This window comes from Mauremys mutica, chromosome 1, assembly GCF_020497125.1.
Source record: "Mauremys mutica isolate MM-2020 ecotype Southern chromosome 1, ASM2049712v1, whole genome shotgun sequence".
Classification (NCBI taxonomy): Eukaryota; Metazoa; Chordata; order Testudines; family Geoemydidae; genus Mauremys; species Mauremys mutica.
The window spans coordinates 312,732,878-312,753,568 of NC_059072.1; the positions used below are offsets into that span (position 1 = coordinate 312,732,878).

Here is a 20,691-nt window from a genome sequence, read left to right on the forward strand (position 1 = left end):
ACGCAGCGCACAGTCAACTTGTGGAACTCCTTACCTGAGGAGGTTGTGAAGGCTAGGACTATAACAATGTTTAAAAGGGGACTGGATAAATTCATGGTGGCTAAGTCCATAAATGGCTATTAGCCAGGATGGGTAAGAATGGTGTCCCTAGCCTCTGTTCGTCAGAGGATGGAGATGGATGGCAGGAGAGAGATCACTTGATCATTGCCTGTTAGGTTCACTCCCTCAGGGGCACCTGGCATTGGCCACTGTCGGTAGACAGATACTGGGCTAGATGGACCTTTGGTCTGACCTGCTACGGCCTTTCTTATGTTCTTATGTTCTTATGACAATGAAGATGATGATGAGGAAGAAAATGACTAACACTCCAAGGTTCCCCAGCAGGTGATATGAGTGATGCCAGTCATAGGGCTAACCACTTTGCACTCCCTAGCCACTGTTGTATTTCATTGTTCATGAAATTGTTTATCTGCGTAGTGGATTTGTTAATAAAGGGACATGTAATAAACTGCAGTTGTTTCTCATGTGCTCCTTGGGTCTTCCATTTTAATGCTATTGGTAATAATATTCCTGATGCTGTTGCCCACAGGAGACAGAACCCTTATTGACCATTGCCATCTAAGAGATTAATCAATCCATCAATAAGGCTACTGAGTGAAAACTTGTGCGCACAGTATTGAAGGTTGAGACCTTTTTAAAACTAAGTGCCTGAATAAGACCCAGGGTTGGGATGGGAGTATTTTAGTCATTGTGTCCTGATGGCATTTCTTAGCATGTTCCATTTGGAGACTCTCCACCCAAAATGTAGGTTTCTGTATGATCGCAGCCTTTTCAGTCTTTATTGTTCAGTTCTGGGCCTGGTTTTCCACAAACATTCGCTTTGACCTATGAATGAAGAGAAAAAAAACATGGATGCAAGAAAACTTATTGGTCCTTTAAGAGCTCTCTGTGGTTCGAAAGCTTGTCTCTCTCACCAACAGAAGTTGGTCAATAAAAGATATTACTCCACCCCCATTGTCTCTCTAAATATCCTGGGGTCAACATTGCTACAACACTGCACGTTGGCCCTTTGGGCAACAGCATTAATCACGAGCAGTAAAAATACATAGAAGTGAAAATGGTTCCTCTCTTGCTGACTCCTTAAAACCGTTACTTCTCTTTCTTGTCTGAGATGATGAACATTGATGCTGATGCTGTGGAGCATGTCCAGGACTTATTGTGCTTGCCTAACCTTGAAAACAAATGTACAGTTGCCTAATGCTGCATCAGTATTAAAAGAGCTGCCTAGAGCAGGATGTGTTTGTGGAAGTTGGGAAAAGCGCAGACATCTTAGTCTCTAGGAATAGAGCAAGAGTCAGGCTAACAAAGTCAGGCTGACACTGACTCTAATAACGCGAGACTTGAAGCCCTAGGCAAGTAGAAAGTGAGTGGGAAAGAACTGTAAGAGAGGTTGTTTTGACCTAGTATTAGATGAGAATGGAATGCAGACTATAGCAGAAATTAATGAGAAAAGTAAGATATCAGAAGGAGTGTTTGTTAAACAAAAAAAAGTGTCTTTTTCTGCTCCAGCAAATCTTCATATTCCTTCCCCCACTACTGCTCTATTGGTGTCTTGCTAAACTTTTCTGAGAATATCTTACATTTATAGGGTGACTTTTGGTCTGAATGTTCCCAGAGCACTTCATATAATTCTGTAGTTACATATAGCACTGCTGAAATATAGCTAAAAAGGCAGCCAGATTCAGTCTGGTACCACTCCTCTGCAACCCTGATGGCTGAATACAGTCCCACATGTCACTGAAGGATGAAAGTAATAATAATTTTATAAAAACAGGTAAAAATTTCCAGCAAAGTCAACTTCCTACAGTTTTTGTAGGAAACTGAAGATCTTTAACATCTTATAAGAACATAATAGTAATGGTGAACACTGCATCATTGTGAATAAAAAAATATTTTTTAAATATACACACACACATACACATTTACATAGCTGGTCAAGTCAAGCACAACCCCCCTGTTAAAGCCCCAGGAACTTTTGAATTTTCATTTCCTGTTTGATAGGTGTGGAGAGCTTGTCAGCACAGCTGACAACGGATACTCAAGGCTGCAAACACACTCCAGCATGGCGCACACAGGAGGTGGTGGATCTTACTGCTGTGTGGGGAGAAAAGTTTGTGCAGGCAGCGCTCTGAATCAGCAGAAGAAACGCTGACATCTATGCCAAAATCGCGCAGGGCTTGGGGGAGAAGGGCTACAGCAGTGCCGCATGAAAATAAAGAAGCTTCAGCAAGCTTACCAGAAGACAAGGGAGGTGAACAGTCGCTCTGGTTCTGAGCCACAAACATGCCACTTCTATGAGGAGCTGCATGCGATTCTAGGTGGCGAAGCCACCGCTATCCCAAAATGCTCCGTGGATACCTCTCAGGAGCCCCGGGCAACCTTGGGCAACAACAAGAAGGACATTGTTGACGAGGAAGAGGAGGAGGAGGAGAATGCGCAGCAGGCAAGCGGAGGATCCATTCTCCCTGACAGCCAAGAACTTTTTTTAACTCTGGAGCCCATCCGCTCACAGGACCAATTGTCATATGATGGCGCCTCCCATAAGGCTTTATGGAATATGCTTATGATTGCATATGTGACATAACTGGACTATGTTTTAGGCTACTTATGCCATGTAACATATCTATGTAAAGGTTATGATCTACTGAATGTATTCATCCTATTTGTATGCATGTATCATTTGTGTATTCAAAGTTATGAATATTGGCTGTGTGCTGGCTTGATTTTAACTAGCCTAGTAAAGCATTTGGTCAGCTTCTTGAGAAAAGTGCAAATTAAGTGCCCAATCAAAAACCACTTAAGCTAACAATGAACTTGAAGATGCCAATCCATATCTGAGCCTTCCCAGGAATGTGACTTAGCCAGTAAAAATGGAGTCATACATGGATATGACTTGCCCAGGTGACTCTTAAACTCCATCTTGGAGCTGGACTTTGCATAGGAGTGAGGACAAGAGAAAGTCTATTTAAACCCCTGGGAGACCCCTCCATTTTGTCTTCAGCTGGCTAAAGAGAGAGCCTCTCCACCCCCAAAGATACCTGAAAGGAACTGGAACAAAGGGCAGTAACTACAAGGGCTGTGAGTGATTGCTGGACCCAGACTAGCAGGAGACTAGTCTGTAAAAGGAAGCTTAGTGGAACTGGTGAGGTTTTATCTGTATTCAGTTTTCTTAGACATAGACTTGAGTGTTCTATTTTATTTTACTCGGTAATTCACTTTGTTCTGTCTGTTACTACTTGGAACCACTTAAATTCTACTTTCTGTATTTAATAAAATAACTTTTTACTTATTAATTAACCCAGAGTGTGTATTAATACCTTGGGGGGGGTGGCAAACAGCCATGCATATCTCTCTATCAGTGTTATAGACGGTGAACAATTTATAAGTTTACTCTGTATAAGCTTTGTACAGGGTAAAACGGATTTATTTGGGGTTTAGACCCCATTGGGAGTTGGGCATCTGAGTGTTAAAGACACGAACACTTCTGTAAGCTGCTTTCAGTTAAGTCTGCAGCTTTAGCACATGTGGTTCAGACTCTGGGTTTGCAGCAGGCTAGCGGGTCTGGCTCAAACCAGGCAGGACACTGAAGTCCTAAGCTGCCAGGGCAGGAAAGCAGGGGCAGAAGTAGTCTTGGCACATCAGTTGGCAGTCCCAAGGGGGTTTCTGTGATCCAACCCGTCACATCCATCCACTCACAGGACCAATTGTCAGCGGAATGTGATGCTAGGAAAGGCACGTCTGGTGAGTGCACATTTTCAATCAAACTGTAGTGGTTACATGCTGTTATTTTTAATGTTGAATCTGAATTAAAAAATTGGGATAGAAGTTATTGGCGGCCACTCCAGCTACCCAGAGGGTGCTCTCTGAAAAAGACTGCTTATGTGTCCAGGGATGGCTCAGGAATCCTCCCTTGTGATCTCTAGGAAGCTTTCATGGAGGTACTCTGCAATCCTTTGCAGAAGGTTTCTGGGAAGGGCTGTCTTATTTCATCCACCATGGTAAGACACTTTCCCACGCCACTCCAGTATTAACTCTTCTGGCATAATTGCAGCACACAGAACTGCAACATAAGGACCAGGTCTGTATCCACATGCTTGCAGCATCTGCTCCTGTTCCACCTCTGTTACTCTCAGGAGAGTGATATCACATAGGCTCACCTAGGGGAAATGGGGGAAGTTTTAAATGCTAGCCCTTAAACCGTAAGCAATTCGATAAGTAATCTGCCCCTATCTGGTGAATTCTGGGTCACATAATGACACTTTCCCAAGCATGCCGTGGTTGTGGTTGGAAGGGATCACCGCATATTGCAGCCAGCATTTTAAAAGGGGGAGGGGGCTTCCTGTTTGTATCCCTTCTCCCTCAACCCGGTGCCGCTTTTGTAACAATCAAACTATTTGGGGGGGCTTTACGCTGGTGCCTGTCCTCAAGCACCATCCAGGCTGCTAGAGGAAACGCCGGGTCACAGACCTTCCCAGATTAGAAGGCGGAAAAAGACGACTTGGGAGGACATGTTCAATGAGTTAATGCGTGCCTCTGAGAATGACGAGACGGAGCTCAGCGCATGGAGGATTGTACTGTCGGAGAGCCTGCACAATGACCACGAGGACAGGGAACACAAGTGTGACACACAGGACGAGATGGTGCAAACAGACATGTTGGGGCATCTGGTTGAGGTTCAAGAAAGGCAGCTGGATGCTAGAGTCCCACTGCAGCCTATGCTGAACCTGCTGCTATCATTGCCAAGTTCCACATCCGCCTCTCCCAGATGTCCTATGAGGCGGAGAGTTTGGTATCCATTGCACTCAACTCCAGGGAGGGTACAAGGACCAGAAGGCGCCCATTCCCATGCCTTTGATTGTTGTTGCAGTGCAATTGTAAGCAAGCTGTCCTTGTTTCCCCTGCTCCCTCAGTGTTATCAGCTGTTTTGCCCCAGGTTATCTTACTTTTCTTTGCAGCCTCTCAGTGTTTGTGAGCATAATAAAACTTAATGGATTGAGAAGAAAAGGCTCTTTATTCGTTCAGCACACAGTGGTTAGCAGGGATGCAGTTTACAGGGGAGTACATGCAATGAAGGGGACAGCTAGGTAAGGAACAACACACATAAGTGTCACATTACTGTTGGTCATTGATTAAACTAGTTTTCAAAGCCTCACGGAGATGCAGCATGCCCCGATGTGCTCTTCTTATTGCCATAGTGGCTGGCTGCTCAAAATTGGCTGCCAGGTGATCTGCCTCCACCCCCCATCCCACCAGAAACTTTTCTCCCTTTGTTTCACAGATATTATGGTACACACAGCAGGCAGCAATAACAATGGGGATATTGCTTTCACTGAGGTCTAACCTAATAATCAGACTACACCAGGGGTCTTTTAAACACCCAAAAGCACATTCCACCACCATTCTGCACTTGCTCAGCCTATGGTTGAGCCGGTCCTTACTGCTGCTGAGGCTGCCTGTGTACAGCTTCATGAGCCATGGGAGCAAGGGATAGGCTGGGTCTTCCAGGATCATAATTGGCATTTCAACATCGCCAATGGTTGTTTTGCAGTCTGGAAAGAAAGTTCCTGCTTGCAGCTTTCTGAACAGCCCGGAGTTCCTAAAGATGCGTGTGTCATGCACCTTTCCCGACCATCCCATGTTGATGGTGAAACAGCCCCTGTGATCCACCAGGGCTTGCAACACCATTGAGAAGTACTCTTTTATGTACTCTTTGGCAAGGTGGTCAGGTGCCAAGATAGGGATATGCGTTCCATCTATCGCCCCACCACAGTTAGGGAATCCCATCACGGCAAAACCATCCACTATGTCCTGCATGTTGTCCAGAGTCACTACCATTCTTATCAGAAGTCTGTGGATTGCCCTGGAAAGTTGGATCACAGCAGACCCCATAGTAGATTTACCCATTCCAAATTGATACCCCACTGACCAGTAGGCAGTCTGGCATTGCAAGTTTCCACAGAGCTATCACCACTCGCTTCTCAACTGTCAAAGCAGCTCTCATTTTATTATTGCTGCGCTTCAGTACAGGGGAAAACTCTTCGCACAGTTCCATGAAAGTGGCCTTGCACATTCAAAAGTTCTGCAGCCACTGCTCATCATCCCACAGCTGCATAACTATGCGGTCCCACCAGTCAGTGCTTGTTTCCTGGGCCCAGAAGCAGTGCTCCACTGTGTAAAGGTGATGCACCACTGTTGCCAGTATCTGTAAATTGCTCCACTCCAGGGCTTCTAGCAGGGCTGCTTGCGTGGCATCACATTGTTCTGCGTGGTGGCTCCTGTATCAGCTGAGCAAATACTGCAGGATAAGGCATGAGGTGTTTGTAATGCTCACAACAACAGTGTACAGCTGAGTGGGGTCCATGCTTGCTGTGCTATGGCGTCTGCGCAGGTAACCCAGGGTTAGGAAAAAAGGCACTAAAAAGGCTTGGTTTGTTTGCTGTTGATTTCAAGGAGGGAGGTAAGTGCATCATGGGAGGCTAATACCATGTTCCCATAACCACCTGCTCAAAGGTTTTGGTCCCAGGAGGCATTGCAAGCCCAACCCAACATTCCACTCGGCTCCATGCACTGTGGGATAACTACCCACAGTGGCAGTGCTCCATGCGTCGATGCAAGCCCTGCTAGTGAGGATGTGCTCCGCCGACACAATGTGCATAGTGGGGACATGTAGAATCGACTGGCTTAAATTGGAGGCTCAGTGTCGACTTAAATAAAATCAACCTAATTTTGTAGTGTAGACATACCCTTAGATAATATTACCCATTTTCACGCTGCGGCTCCCACCTCCATTTTTTATATGGGTATTAACCTCATTTGCTGCAAAGGAGACACAGGCGACTGAATTCAGGCCTTGGCAGGCCTGAATGGAGCTGGTTTTCAGCTATCTTGTTTTAAAGTTAATTTATTTGTATTTGGAAGTCTACACACAAACACATTGGGTTACAGCTTTTGGGATCTTAAACAGCTTTCATAAAGGAAATGTTACTTCTTGTTCAACTTTAAATAAATAACTTAGTAGTTCCCCATGTCCTTTCACCAGTTTCTAGTGAAAATGGAGTGAAGCTGTTTCAGGAAAACTATGTCTGGATGAATAGAGTAATTGAGAGACTATATATCTTTACAAAAGCAGAGTGAATCAGCAATCCCAGTGACTTAATTTCTTTATTTTGCAACAAAATGCCTTGGCTCTTATAAGAATCTAATCAACACCAAAACTTATTGTATAATACATTAATTTTTAAAAGTTGAAAACACCAACTCCAATTTAATCTGCCTTTGTTTGGCACTGAATAATGATATTTCTAATTACTACATTTACATTTGATGGTAAAAACCCTGCATTTTCATAGAGCACCCAATTAATGCTAGATTTTGGGATATGTGTCCTGCCTGTAGCAAACTGAGAGCCTGGAGGATAAAAACGTTTTAAAAAGTTGTGGAGTGTTCCATGTACAGCTGTGGCCTCATAGGCTGTAATATACCAACAACTCCTTAACTTTAACAACTTGCTGGCCAAATAATACACGACTTGATCCTCCAAGGATCCAATTATCTCTTGAGAGATGCTGGGTGATGGGTGTGAAGGGTGCTGGTACTTTGCAGGAGGCGCACAGACCTCTGCAGGATCGGGCCCACTGTTTGTAAGGGGAACTGTAACACTGGTCAGTTAGAGCGACTAGTGCAGCTCTGCTAGTTAAAACCAGCGATGATTCATCTCTGTTCTTCTCATGGTCCTTTAACTGAGTTGGATCTTGCTCAAGGGCAAAGCACTCATTGACTTTAGGTGAAGCAGGATTGAGCCCAACGTACAACTATTCCCATTGGATCACGTTCTGTAATGATGCTATAATGTAATAACCTGGAACAATTTGGAGGCTGCAATAACAAACCAATCTTTGCATTCCATATCGTATCACTGCCAATTTAATGGGACTAAACCCACGTCAGGTGTGCTGGAGACCTCACAGAATTGTGCTTTGCAATAATAATAATTGCTTTATGACAGTAACCGAATACAGGACTCTGTTTTAATCAAGGAAGCTACTGTATTACATTTGGCCACAATGGACAGTTACTGAGAGTATGTCATACCAATTACGTAAGTGTGTATGGGTCTGTTCTCTATGCTGGGATCAGTCCTGCAAACCCTTATTTCCCTGGGGCTAGGTTATGCCATTTCAGCACAGCCCAAACTATGGGGGTGTGTGGAGCATTGGGAGGCATCTAGGCTCAACATACGTGACCCTGAACTCCCTAGAGCAGGACGAAGACATGCCCACTACTACACCTCTTAATGGGGTACAGCTTATTCTCCCACCATGCGTACTGGGCCCATTCTGTAGCGTGGAGGAGGGGCTGGGCCATGGCCTCACCTCCCCCCAGCTATTCTTATCCTCACTGAGGCACTGTGCATCACTGGAGGAGTAGGGAGAGAGCAGGCTCTGTGAAGAAACTGCGACATTGCCTGGCCCTTACACAGGCCATGCCAAGAAGGACATCCATGTAAGGAGAAGGCAGAATCTGGCCCTTCACTAGTTCTGACCGATATAAGTAGCTCCACTGAGGTAAGAACTCCTCATGCCTATAAGGGCTCTTAATACAGGCAATCAGCTGCCAGCAACAGTAATGGGCGTTATGCAGGAGAGAAAAGGCTGCTCAGATTGTGTTTGACTACATTAACAATAAGCTAGAGTAGCACTGAAGTGTGGAAAGGAGGTGTGCTGTATTTGTGATGCAGAGGCAGAAACCATCCCCCTGAGAAGCAGGTAGTCCTGTCAACTGCATGCAAGTAGGTTCTAAAAATATCTTTACAACATACAGTACAACTTGAGTTTACAACTGTGCATATTTATTCTAGCTGCTTTTGCTAAATAAAATTAAGCAAATATGTCAAAGTGTATGTGAAAGTTGACTTGTAGAGGCTTTATACAGAAAGATTCAATGGACAGGTATACATAGACAAAATTAATGCTTATTAACAAAAGAATTATTTTAGTTTTGTTTTAATAACATAATTTAAATACTGAAATGACATCACAATTAAAAACAAAAAAACCCCACCCAAAACTTTAAAATTGGTCAAGGGGCCAATTTGTCTATTAAATCAGTATGGTAGCATTTTTGTGAAAGCGATCTTGTCCAGAAGGCGCTATCCAGTGAAAAGTCAATGACACACTAACAAAGGGAAATCCAGGTAAGAGGTATACAACTGCAGACAAGAATTAGAACAACCACCTAGAACCATATTTAAATTTGGCAGGAAGTCAGTGTGTATGCATGGATGTGTATACGTATGAGAGAAAGGCAGCATTGCCAGTACATACATGAAGCTATGACCAGATGCCATTTTCCATGCTCCAAGATGAAAAGCATCGTTAATAGAAGGGGAAATGGAAACTAAAAAGAGGAAGAAAATCAAAGAGAACTTTAAAAGTCACCTCTTTCATGATTAATAGTCCTCAATGGTAAACGCTACATGCACTATTTCCCTCAAAAGCTGGACAAAGTTGTTCCTTTCCCAATGTATTTCCGTCATTCCTTTTCATGAAGAAAGGTTTGAGAAAGCAGATCGCTGGGAAGAAATACTACAAACTTCTAAATTAGTGAAAGAACTTCCAGCATCACTAGTGTATTCTGGGTAGGAGGCACTGGAAGAGATGATGTTTTTCAGCCTCTGAAGTGCAATGATTAATAGCAAAAGAAGAAATGCTAAGAGACTGAGAAATATAGAAACATAGACATAGACATTTGATAAGCGGCCAGATGAGGAATCCACTGAAGTTGACAGGGATGTTGGATATAGCTCCAGAAAAGTCCCATTTTCCATGTTTCCTACTAATCCAGATGAAGGGTCAAGTTCTGACATTTTGTGTGTATGTTTTGAAGGGAATAGGTGTTGTACTCAAAGGCAGTTTTAGAAGTATAAAAAATGCTGTATTCTAGATGCTTTCATTTTTCCATCACAACATAGACATAACAAGTCACCCTGTGATCAGAGTTGTTCTTCACTTCTCAAACCCACAGGTCATATAAGATGCTGTATCCTTCAGTCCTGAAAGAAAAGAAAAACAGAATTAATTTACTATTAGACCATGTGCTTTAATTGTTCACCTGAGGCAATATAATTTTAAAAACAGTAAATTATTTCCCCATAAAGTTGACCTCAAGAACTTAAAAAAGAAAAGAAAAAACAAATCAGTATCTGTTGCTTTATGGTCTGTTTTCCCCAAAAAGCAGGGGTAGAAGGAAAATTCTACAGCTTTTACTAGAGATTAGCCAGATCCAAAACTCCAGATCCAAACAGCTCTGAACTTGGTGTGGGAGAAAGTCTTGGACTGCAAACCCAGATCCAAATTTCTCGCTGACTATATCCACATGGAGCCAAATGAACCCCAGAATCCAAGCACCCTTGAATTTTGTAGCGGAAGGAGATGTTTCATAATGAAGATCCAGATCTGAATTTAGTGCCTCAGGCCATCTCTACTGATGTCATCTACAGTCATAGAATCATAGAATCATAGAATCTCAGGGTTGGAAGGGACCTCAGGAGGTCATCTAGTCCAACCCCCTGCTCAAAGCAGGACCAAACCCAACTAAATCATCCCAGCCAGGGCTTTGTCAAGCCTGACCTTAAAAACCTCTAAGGAAGGAGATTCCACTACCTCCCTAGGTAACCCATTCCAGTTCTTCACCACCCTACTAGTGAAAAAGTTTTTCCTAATATCCAACCTAAACCTCCCCCTCTGCAACTTGAGACCATTACTCCTTGTTCTGTCATCTTCTACCACTGAGAACAGTCTAGATCCATCCTCTTTGGAACCCCCTTTCAGGTAGTTGAAAGCAGCTATCAAATCCCCCCTCATTCTTCTCTTCTGCAGACTAAACAATCCCAGTTCCCTCAGCCTCTCCTCATAAGTCATGTGCTCCAGCCCCCTAATCATTTTTGTTGCCCTCCGCTGGACTCTCTCCAATTTATCCACATCCTTCTTGTAGTGTGGGGCCCAAAACTGGACACAGTACTCCAAATGAGGCCTCACCAGTGCTGAGTAGAGGGGGATGATCACATCCCTTGATCTGCTGGAAATGCCCCTACTTATACAACCCAAAATGCCATTAGCCTTCTTGGCAACAAGGGCACACTGTTGACTCATATTCAGCTTTTCGTCCACCGTAACCCCTAGGTCCTTTTCTGCAGAACTGCTACCCAGCCATTCGGTCCCTAGTCTGTAGCAGTGCATGGGATTCTTCCGTCCTAAGTGCAGGACTCTGCACTTGTCCTTGTTGAACCTCATCATATTTCTTTTGGCCCAATCCTCTAATTTGTCTAGGTCCCTCTGTATCCTATCCCTACCCTCCAGTGTATCAACCACTCCTCCCAGTTTAGTGTCATCTGCAAACTTGCTAAGGGTGCAGTCCACACCATCCTCCAGATCGTTAATGAAGATATTGAACAAAACCGGCCCCAGCACCGACCCTTGGGGCACTCCACTTGATACCGGCTGCCATCTAGACATGGAACCATTGATCACTACCCGTTGAGCCCGACCATCTAGCCAGTTTTCTATCCACCTTACCGTCCATTCATCCAGCCCAGACTTCTTTAACTTGCTGGCAAGAATACTGTGGGAGACTGTATCAAAAGCTTTGCTAAAACCCAGAAATAGTACATCCACTGCTTTCCCCTCATCCACAGAGCCGGTTATCTCGTCATAGAAGGCAATTAGGTTAGTCAGGCATGACTTGCCCTTGGTGAATCCATGCTGACTGTTCCTGATCACTTTCCCCTCCTTTAAGTGGTTCAGGATTGATTCCTTGAGGACCTGTTCCATGATTTTTCCAGGGACTGAGGTGAGACTGACTGGCCTGTAGTTCCCTGGATCTTCCTTCTTCCCTTTTTTAAAGATGGGCACTACATTAGCTTTTTTCCAGTCATCCGGGACCTCCCCCGATCGTCATGATTTTTCAAAGATAATGGCCAATGGCTCTGCAATCTCATCGGCCAACTCCTTTAGCACCCTCGGATGCAGCGCATCCGGCCCCATGGACTTGTGCTCGTCCAGCTTTCCTAAATAGCCCCGAACTACTTCTTTCTCCACAGAGAGCTGGTCACCTCCTCCCCATACCGTGCTGCAGAGTGCAGCTGTCTGGGAGCTGACCTTGTCTGTGAAGACAGAGGCAAAAAAAGCATTGAGTACACTAGCTTTCTCCACATCCTCTGTCACTAGGTTCCCTCCCTCATTCAGCAAGGGGCCCACACTTTCCTTGACTTTCTTCCTGTTGCTAACATACCTAAAGAAACCCTTCTTGTTACTCCTAACATCTCCGGCTAGCTGCAAGTCCAAGTGTGATTTGGCCTTCCTGATTTCACACCTGCATGCCTGATTTCACACCTGCATGCCTGCAGTCATGTTTGCCAGTTCATGTGTCATGTGATGCCTCAATATGAACTAAACTGGTGATATCCCAGCTACTCCCAAACCTTGTTGGAGCATGGTGCTGGCCAAATAAATGCTGTTTCATAATCTATGGTGAAGGTTTGTGCTATCGTATGAATTCTTTGCTATGGGGAATCTTTACAAAATGCAGGAATTCAGGAATTGGCCATCGACTTTCTGTTTCCACACCAGAAAAAAAATAAAAAATCCTTGTAAAGAATTAAACTTGTAATCCTAGAATCAGGTTTTTAAGCAAGGTGAGAGATGGTAAACCCACTACCACTATTAAACCTATGTCTCTGTGATGTCTTGTCTGAGGTAACCAGAACCAGAGAATTTGCTGTGGCTTATTTATTTTACATTTATAAAATGTGCTGATCTAATTTCACAAACTGCATATACAAAGATTAAAATGCAAGAATCAAGTCAATACCAGGCTGATCTGCTATTGATAAGGTGGCTTCAATAAAACACACTTCTCAGCCAAAAACTGCCCCTTTTTCTTCCCACACCCACAATTCAGCAAACTTGGCCTCAATCTGAGGCAGGGGTGGGCAAACTTTTTGGCCCGAGGGCCACATCTGGGTATAGAAATTGTATAGCGGGCCATGAATGCTCACAAAATTGGGGTTGGGGTGCGGGACGAGGTGAGGGCTCTGGCTGGGGGGTGCGGGCCAGAAACGAGGAGTTCAGGATGCGGGAAGGGGTTGGAGTGAAGGGGGGGGGGTGAGGGCTCCAGCTGGAGGTGTGGGGTCTGGGGTGGGGCTGGGCATGAGAGGTTTGGGGTGTACGAGGGTGCTCCGGGCTGGGACCAAGGGGTTTGGAGGGTGGGAGGGGCATCAGGGCTGGGGCAGGGGGTTGGGATATGGGGGGGTGGCTCAGGGGTGCAGCTCCGGGAAGCACTTACCTCAAGCAGCTCCCATAAGCAGCGGCATGTCCCCCCTCTGGATCCAACGTGGAGGCGCGGTCAGGAGGCTCTGCTGCATGCTGCCCCATCTGCAGGAACCGTCCCTGCAGCTCCCATTGGCCGCAGTTCCCGAGCAATGGGAGCTGTGGGGGTGGTGCTTTGGGCAGGGGAAGAGTGCAGAGTGGAGCCCCCTGGCTGCCCCTACACATAGGAGCCGGAGGAGGACATGCTGCTGCTTCCAGGAGCTGCACAGAGCGGCCCCTGACCCTGCTCCTCAGCTGGAGAGGGTCAAGCCCCAGACCCTGCTCCCCAGCAGGAGCTCGAGGGCTGGACTAAAATGGCTGGTGGGGCAGATCCAGCCCATGGGCCGTAGTTCACCCACCCCTGATCTAAGGGCTCATCTAGACAAACACTTAGTTCACTGCACTCTGGGGTGCAAATCTACCCTGTACTAACATGCCACACAGTAAGGTGCCTGTGTGGACCCTGCTGCTGCACACTACAAGCTCCCTAGTGCACTTTAACTTACTCCTGTTTCAAAGTGAGGTCAATCAAAGCACACCACAAAACTTTCCATGGGTGGTAGGCTGGCAGAAGGGTCTGCATTGACACTTAAAGTGGGGCAGGCTAGTGCAGGGTAGATTTATACCCCAGCCTGCCATGAACTAAGACTTAAGGTTTGTATAGACAAGCCCTAAGAGAGTGGATTCCATAGATGACGAAGGCCCTTCAACTGAAAATACTTTGCTTCCAGACCCCCTCATGTTTAAATCTGGAGGCTCAGGTGCCTCAGATGATCCCAACAGTCAGGGTAAAACTGAGGCAAGAGGAGGTCTATACTAGTGGCTTTTGCACCATGTAGCTAATCCCCAGTGTAGATATGCTTCACCAGAGTTAGAATGGGTTTAGTGAGTAGAAAATAGGTGTAAAATACTAATATTCTGTTTTGGTAGCTCTGTACGCCACTGTCCATTAACTTTGTACTCATGTCAATAGCTACTCAAATTATAAGGCATTGGAGAATCACACCAACTACCTATCTATCTATCTACATGTACATCCATCCCTTGAATGCACCTGCTGAATCCTCTTATATTGTTGGGGAAAGGTAGTGACCTTTTCTTCCTCTACAAGAAGAGAACATCTACAGAGAACCCAAGTCCCCAGCATGAAGATGAAGAAGACATGGGTCCCACCTATGATGAACTTGCTTTGAACCTTAAACTTTAGTTTCAATTCAGTTTAAGTATTTTTAACCTCCATTTCCAGGCTTTGAGGAACATTTTTATCTACTCTTTTTAATGCTTTGTAGAGAAGAGAAGGATTTTCCCTTGCCAAGATTTTTCTTCTAAACCTACATTTATTAGGTTTGTATCTGCACCTTTCTACTATATCAGTGAGCATTCTATACTCTCCAGCCGGGGAAAGTAAGCAAAGTTGATTTTACAGGTGCCTTAAAGCTCTGATGTATCCAACCCTGCACAGGTGCATAAGAGAGGAGGAAGAACACAAGTGACTCTTTCATTGTTGTGTCCCTGAGAAAGGGCAGGCAACATTGTAGTCTAGGGATGGAAAAGACTGTGAAAGATTAGTGTCACTAACAGCTCTAGACTATCCAGAGGGACCAGGGAGGAGCCTGGGCCAAGGAGCCCAGGTTGCATGCTGTTCAAAACTAACACGGCAGTCATTTTCCCCTCACCTCCAGGAGGCACTGTACCCTATCTAACCCTAAGCCTCTTTGCACATGTCCAGTTCAGAATCAGCCATGAGTGAAACAGGAAGTTGAACTTTTGATGCAAGGAACTCTTCAGCCTTCATCTGACATCCTCTTAAAGGGCAAAGAGATTACCCAATAGTAAAACAAAACAAAACCACACAAATAAAACCCTTAAAAAAACTGAATTACCTGTTCCTAAAATAAGTGGTTTTTATTACAGACTACATTGGCCATCTTGAGAGGCCTCACATTTTCAAACATTGTTATCGTTATTAAGGCCCAGTTCTGCCATTGTTACTGCCATTGAGTAGCATCTTACTTCATAGATAATCCTCTGTGACTTGACTAAAGCTTCCTGCAGCATAGGTTCTATGCTGTGTAAATAGCAGTGGCAGAATCAGGCCCTTAAAATAATCATGTTATCACTTTGTGGTCTTTTTTGGATGTCACACTAAAGCATCTTGCTATGTTTCCATGAAAATGTTCCAACACTCTTGCCCATAATGCTCCACCTTATAATTTTACCTTTGAAATTTATATTTCCTGTCAATTCGCCTAACTTAATTAAGAATCTCTTTCTTCACAAGGCTGACACTTTAACTGCCTGTGAGAAAAGCAAGAAATTGTACTAATGATCCTCAAGAAGGATGAGATAAGTTTCTGCTGGTGCTCTTTCTTCCCTGGCAGACTAATAAAAGCCTAAGGAGACACCTACTGAGAGTGCTAAAAAATCTGACTTGCAGTTTCTATAATAATTAGCATAGAGTTACCCATCATGCTTTGCACTGTAAATTAAATTTAGGAGAAACACTATATGCCATAAATAGCCCTAAGTATTCAAGTAATAATGACTAAACTAAACAGTAAAGAGACTTTTAATATTACAATTATTTTCTGTAAACCTTAATTTGTTTTCCATACCTAGACTCCAGTGTGAGTGAATGCAATCTAAGTGTCTCCATAGATAAATAAATAATTACACTGTGGTATGAAATCTGTCTTGGTTTTATTGCACACTCTTTTGTCATTCTTAATTAGGCATCCAAATGGCCTAAATTGTATCCACAAAATAATCAGAGGTGCAAAAATGCACCTGCAAATTTCATACACAAAAAAGAAGGTTTTGAAAATCTGACCTTTTTGGTATATATCTTTATACTGATTCATAAAATATGTTGAAACAAACAATTGTTTTAACCCCAATATTATTTACACCAAGGAATAATATTTAAAGTACTCTGTGAAATCAGTTATATTAGACTCAACAGGGAGAGATTCTCCTTTACTTTAGAGGCACAAAGTGAAGTAATGGGATAAAATGTAATGATTTCTTAGTCTGTAATTACTTAAATGTCTTATGGCTAGATTATGGTTAAAAAGATACGCTTTGATATAAAAGATTTTGTCCTTGATTAATCATCACAGTGAACAGCTGATCAGTTGTTAATTGCATTTCTCTATAATAATCTAAGAAATTAATTCACGCTTGTTTTAATTTGGTAAAATGTGGGAGATTTATTCAAAATTATTTATAAAACTTTAAATCTAGTATGTCTTACTTTTGCAGTTAAGAATTATGGACCAATTTAACAAAGCATTTTAGGCCCATGCTTAGCTTTAAGCACACAAGTTGTTTCAGTTACTTCAAGGGAACTAATCACAGGCTTAAAGTTAAGCATGCATATCGATAGATCGATATGACTTGCTGTACTGGGGGCCTTTATGCTCAGTGTAGATCATTACAATATCAATTAGATTGTTGTTTTTTAAAAAACTGAATACTATGTATCAATATCATAGACAGTATAAAATCTTATACTCCAGTGGGCTAGACTCCAGTTCCCTTACTCACAATGAGTAGTAGCTGAGTATCTGGCCCAACGTAAGCATGAAGTGATGTGAATATGCCTACCACAAGATGACAGGGACTCTCTGGAAACATTTTGGGGAAACCCAGAAAAAAAGGTATTTTATTTAAAATACATATTTAAGAGGAAGGAACTTCACATAGAAATGTTAGAATCAAATGTATCTCAGGTGCATTTGACAAATTTTCATTATCCCGTTGACATTAATGGCAAAGTCCTATTGACTTCAATGGGAACAGGATAGGCCCTGCAGTTCTGATGTTATTCATAGAAAGGCACACAACCTGTTATGAGAAAAGAAAATGAAATAGACAGGTAGGCTCTATCCTGCTATGTTCCCTTGGGCAGTTTCTGCATCATGAAGAAGCTGGAAAACAGCCAGATCTCTCCATCTAGGCCCTGCTAGCATAGGTGGCTAGCACTGATGTAAGGGCTGTGTAATGGGCTGTAGCAGGCCCTTTGAGGCCCCCTGCTGGAGGCCTCTTGGTCCTACCACACCCCGCTCCAGGAAACAGCAGTAGTGGTGGGCCCTCCAAGCTGCACAGAGAGGCTGAGGGGAAGCAGCCAACCAGAGAGAGGCTGCAGGGAGCAGCCAATCAGAGCCCAGCAGGCTCATATAAAAGGAGCTGCTGACAGCCGATCAGGTGCTCCTGGCTAGATGCAGGAGTTACAATATCTGGACAGAGCAGTTCCTGGCTGGAGTCAGAGAAGGTGCTTCTGCTGATGACTGGGACTTAAGCAAGACTTCAGTGCTCTGAAGTAAGGGTGAAGCTGAAAGTTCTGGGGCTAAAGGAAGTGGCCCAGGGAAATGCAGCAGCAAGTAGTTAAAGAGAAGCAGCTGGTGGCTGCTACTTATAGGGCCCCTGGGTTGTGACCTGGAGTAGTGGGCGGGCCTGGATCACCTCCCCCACAGGCAGAGTGGCCTGAGCCCAGAGAAGGGAGCTTAAGCAAGCCCAGAGAAGGGGCCAGAAGACCCTGAAGAGGGTCAGCATTTAATTGAACCATGTTAACCCAAAAGGGGATCAAACTGAACTAGTGACTCAGCTGGAGAGCTGGGGTCTGGAAGGCTCGCTACAGAGCGAAGAGTCACCAGGGAGTGGCCCGGCTCCATAATAGAGCCGGTACCATTGGAAGCTAGCTCAGAAGGGGCCAAGGCTAATCAGGGTACTGTGGCCCTGTTAGATGGACTGAGAACTGAGCCTGGAGACAGGGCTACAGACCACGATGTTACAGAGGGCACCATGACAGCCCCTATTGGATTTGTAGCCTGGAAAGGGTCTGTTTTGTTTTACCGATGGTGTGTGACTCAGCCAGAGGGCCAAGTCACTGAAAACCTGCTTGAGAAGTTTAACTATCAACACAACAGGGGCCACCACAAGCAGAGCAAAGCTGAGAGAGTGCAGGTGCAGACACACCTGTCCAGTAGGGGCGCTCACTTGAGGTGAGTGGTCTCATCACAGGCTGTGACTGAGATGTTCCTGGATGAAGGAGTGTGGCTAAGGGGTTCTGGACTGCCTTAAACTCTGCTTGGTCAAACTGGTTCCCCTACCAGCCCCAAGCTTGGGGAGCCACAAACAGTATCTCCAGGCCCAATGAACAATTAGCACAGTATAGGATTAAAGCCTTGCTTTCTTTGGTACAAGTGTGCAAATAATTGGAGGGAAAAATCTTGCCTAAACATCCTGGCCAAATTCCTTCCTGGAATCCTAGAAATCATAGATATGCTCAATAGGTCATCTAGTCCAGTTCCCTGCAGGTGTCTAGACCATCGTTGTCAGGTGTTTGTCTAATCTGTTCTTAAAAACCTCCAATGATGGAGATTCCACAACCTCCAGTTGTGGTAATTTTTTCCAGTGCTTAACCACCCTGACAGGAAGTTTTTCCTAATGTTCAACCTAAATCTCTCTTGCTGCAATTTTTAAACCCATTACTTCTTGTCTTTTCAGTGGTTAAGGAGTACAATTTATCACTCTTCCCTTTATAACAACCTTTTACATACTTGAAGATTGTTATCATGTCCCCATTCAGTCTTCTCTTCTCCAGACCACACCAACACATTTTTTAAAATCTTCCCTTGTAGGTCATGTTTTCTAGATATTTAATAATTTTTGTTGCTCTCCTCTGGATTTTCTCCAATTTGTCCATATCTTTCCTGAAATGTGGCACCAAGAACTGGACACTGTGCTGAATAGAGTGGAAGAATTACTTCTCGTGTCTTGCTTACAACACTCCTGCTACTACATCCCAGAAAATGGTGGTTGTTTTGTTTTGTTTTGTTTGCCACAGTGTTACACTGTTGACTCATATTTCGTTTATGATCCACAAGAGCCCCCAGATCCTTTTCTGTAGTACTCCTCCTAGGCAGTCATCTTCCATTTTGTATTTGTGCAATTGATTATTCCTTCCTAATTGTAGTACTTTGCATTTGTCCTTTAATTCAGACCATTTCTCCAGTTTGTCAAGATTATTTTGAATTCTAATCCTGTCCTCCAACACGCTGCAATCCCTCCTGGTTTGGTATCATCTGCACACTTTATATGTGTATTCTCTCTGCCATTATCCAAATTATGTATGAAGATATTGAATAGAACTGAACCCAGGACAGATCTCTATGGGACCCCACAATATGCCCTTCCAGATCAATTTTGAATAATTGAAAACTACTCTCTGAATATGGTTTTCCAGCCAGTTATGCACCCACCTTACAGTGGGTTCATCTAGCCTATATTTCTCTAATTTGTTTATGAGAAGGTCATGTGAGACACTATCAAAAACCTTACTAAAGTCAAGATATAAGACATCTACTGCTTCCCTCCTATCACAAGGCTTGTTATCCTGTCAAAGAAGGATATTAGGTTGGTTTGACATAATTTTAGCCTATCCTATTTACACTGATGTTCAGTATGTTAATTGTCCAATCACTGCCAACTTTTTTGGTGAAAACCGAAACAAAAAAGGCATTCTTTTGTCTACACTTGAAAGTTGTTGTGGATTAAGCTAGGGGTGAATTTAAAGTTCAGCAGCTAGAATAGAAAAATTTAAAATGGGATAACTCCATGGGTGGACACTTATTGAAAACATTAAACATATTCGGGTGTCAGGGTGGACACTTATTCCAGAATAAGAGTGTCCACACATGGAGTTATTCCTGAATAGTTTATTCCTGCATAACTCCATCCCACATCAGTCCCAATAGTGAAGACTATGCAAGCCAAATTGAGCTCTCATTTACATTTGCGTAACCTTCCTGCCTTCAGATTAGGCCTTCACTGTGCAATCCCATGACCTTTCAATACGTTGGCATAGCCTGAACTGATTGGAGCTTAGTAAACAAATCTGCTGATCTTGCTAAAAAGGAAAAGAATCTAGCTCCGCTCTTTGTTTTGGCTATTCAGCCCTAATAGGCATAAAAAATAATAAATGATTTTTGTCACTTAAGACACCAGATATGACCGACTACATACCAGGAGACAGTCTATTGAATATGATTGTGCCATTCTTATATGGTCACTTTTCAGAGTAGAATTGCTCTTTACATATTTTCCTGTCAGCTATTATTCTTCCATTCATCTCTAAGTGTAATTCGCAGACTAAACCTGATTAATCTTATTCTAATTTATTGCCTGTTTACATCTTTCTCTGAATGGCACCCCTCTGAAAGGCTATTTCTTGAGAAAATTACAATGAGCTGTTGTCAACAGCACA

At 43.7% G+C, this 20,691-nt stretch overlaps 1 protein-coding gene across 5 annotated transcripts in view; it reads right to left on the reverse strand.

The window, feature by feature from the left end:
- Window positions 1-7,121: 7,121 nt before the first annotated feature.
- SERTM1 (serine rich and transmembrane domain containing 1) overlaps window positions 7,122-20,691 on the reverse strand; it is a 29,459-nt gene continuing 15,889 nt past the window's right edge. For all 5 annotated transcript variants that reach the window (XM_044981897.1, XM_044981880.1, XM_044981887.1 and 2 more), the window contains one exon: window positions 7,122-10,111. In XM_044981897.1, coding sequence (XP_044837832.1) covers window positions 9,602-9,925 — 324 coding nt within the window. In that variant the 5' untranslated portion in view covers window positions 9,926-10,111 and the 3' untranslated portion in view covers window positions 7,122-9,601. The remainder of the gene's footprint in view (window positions 10,112-20,691) is intronic.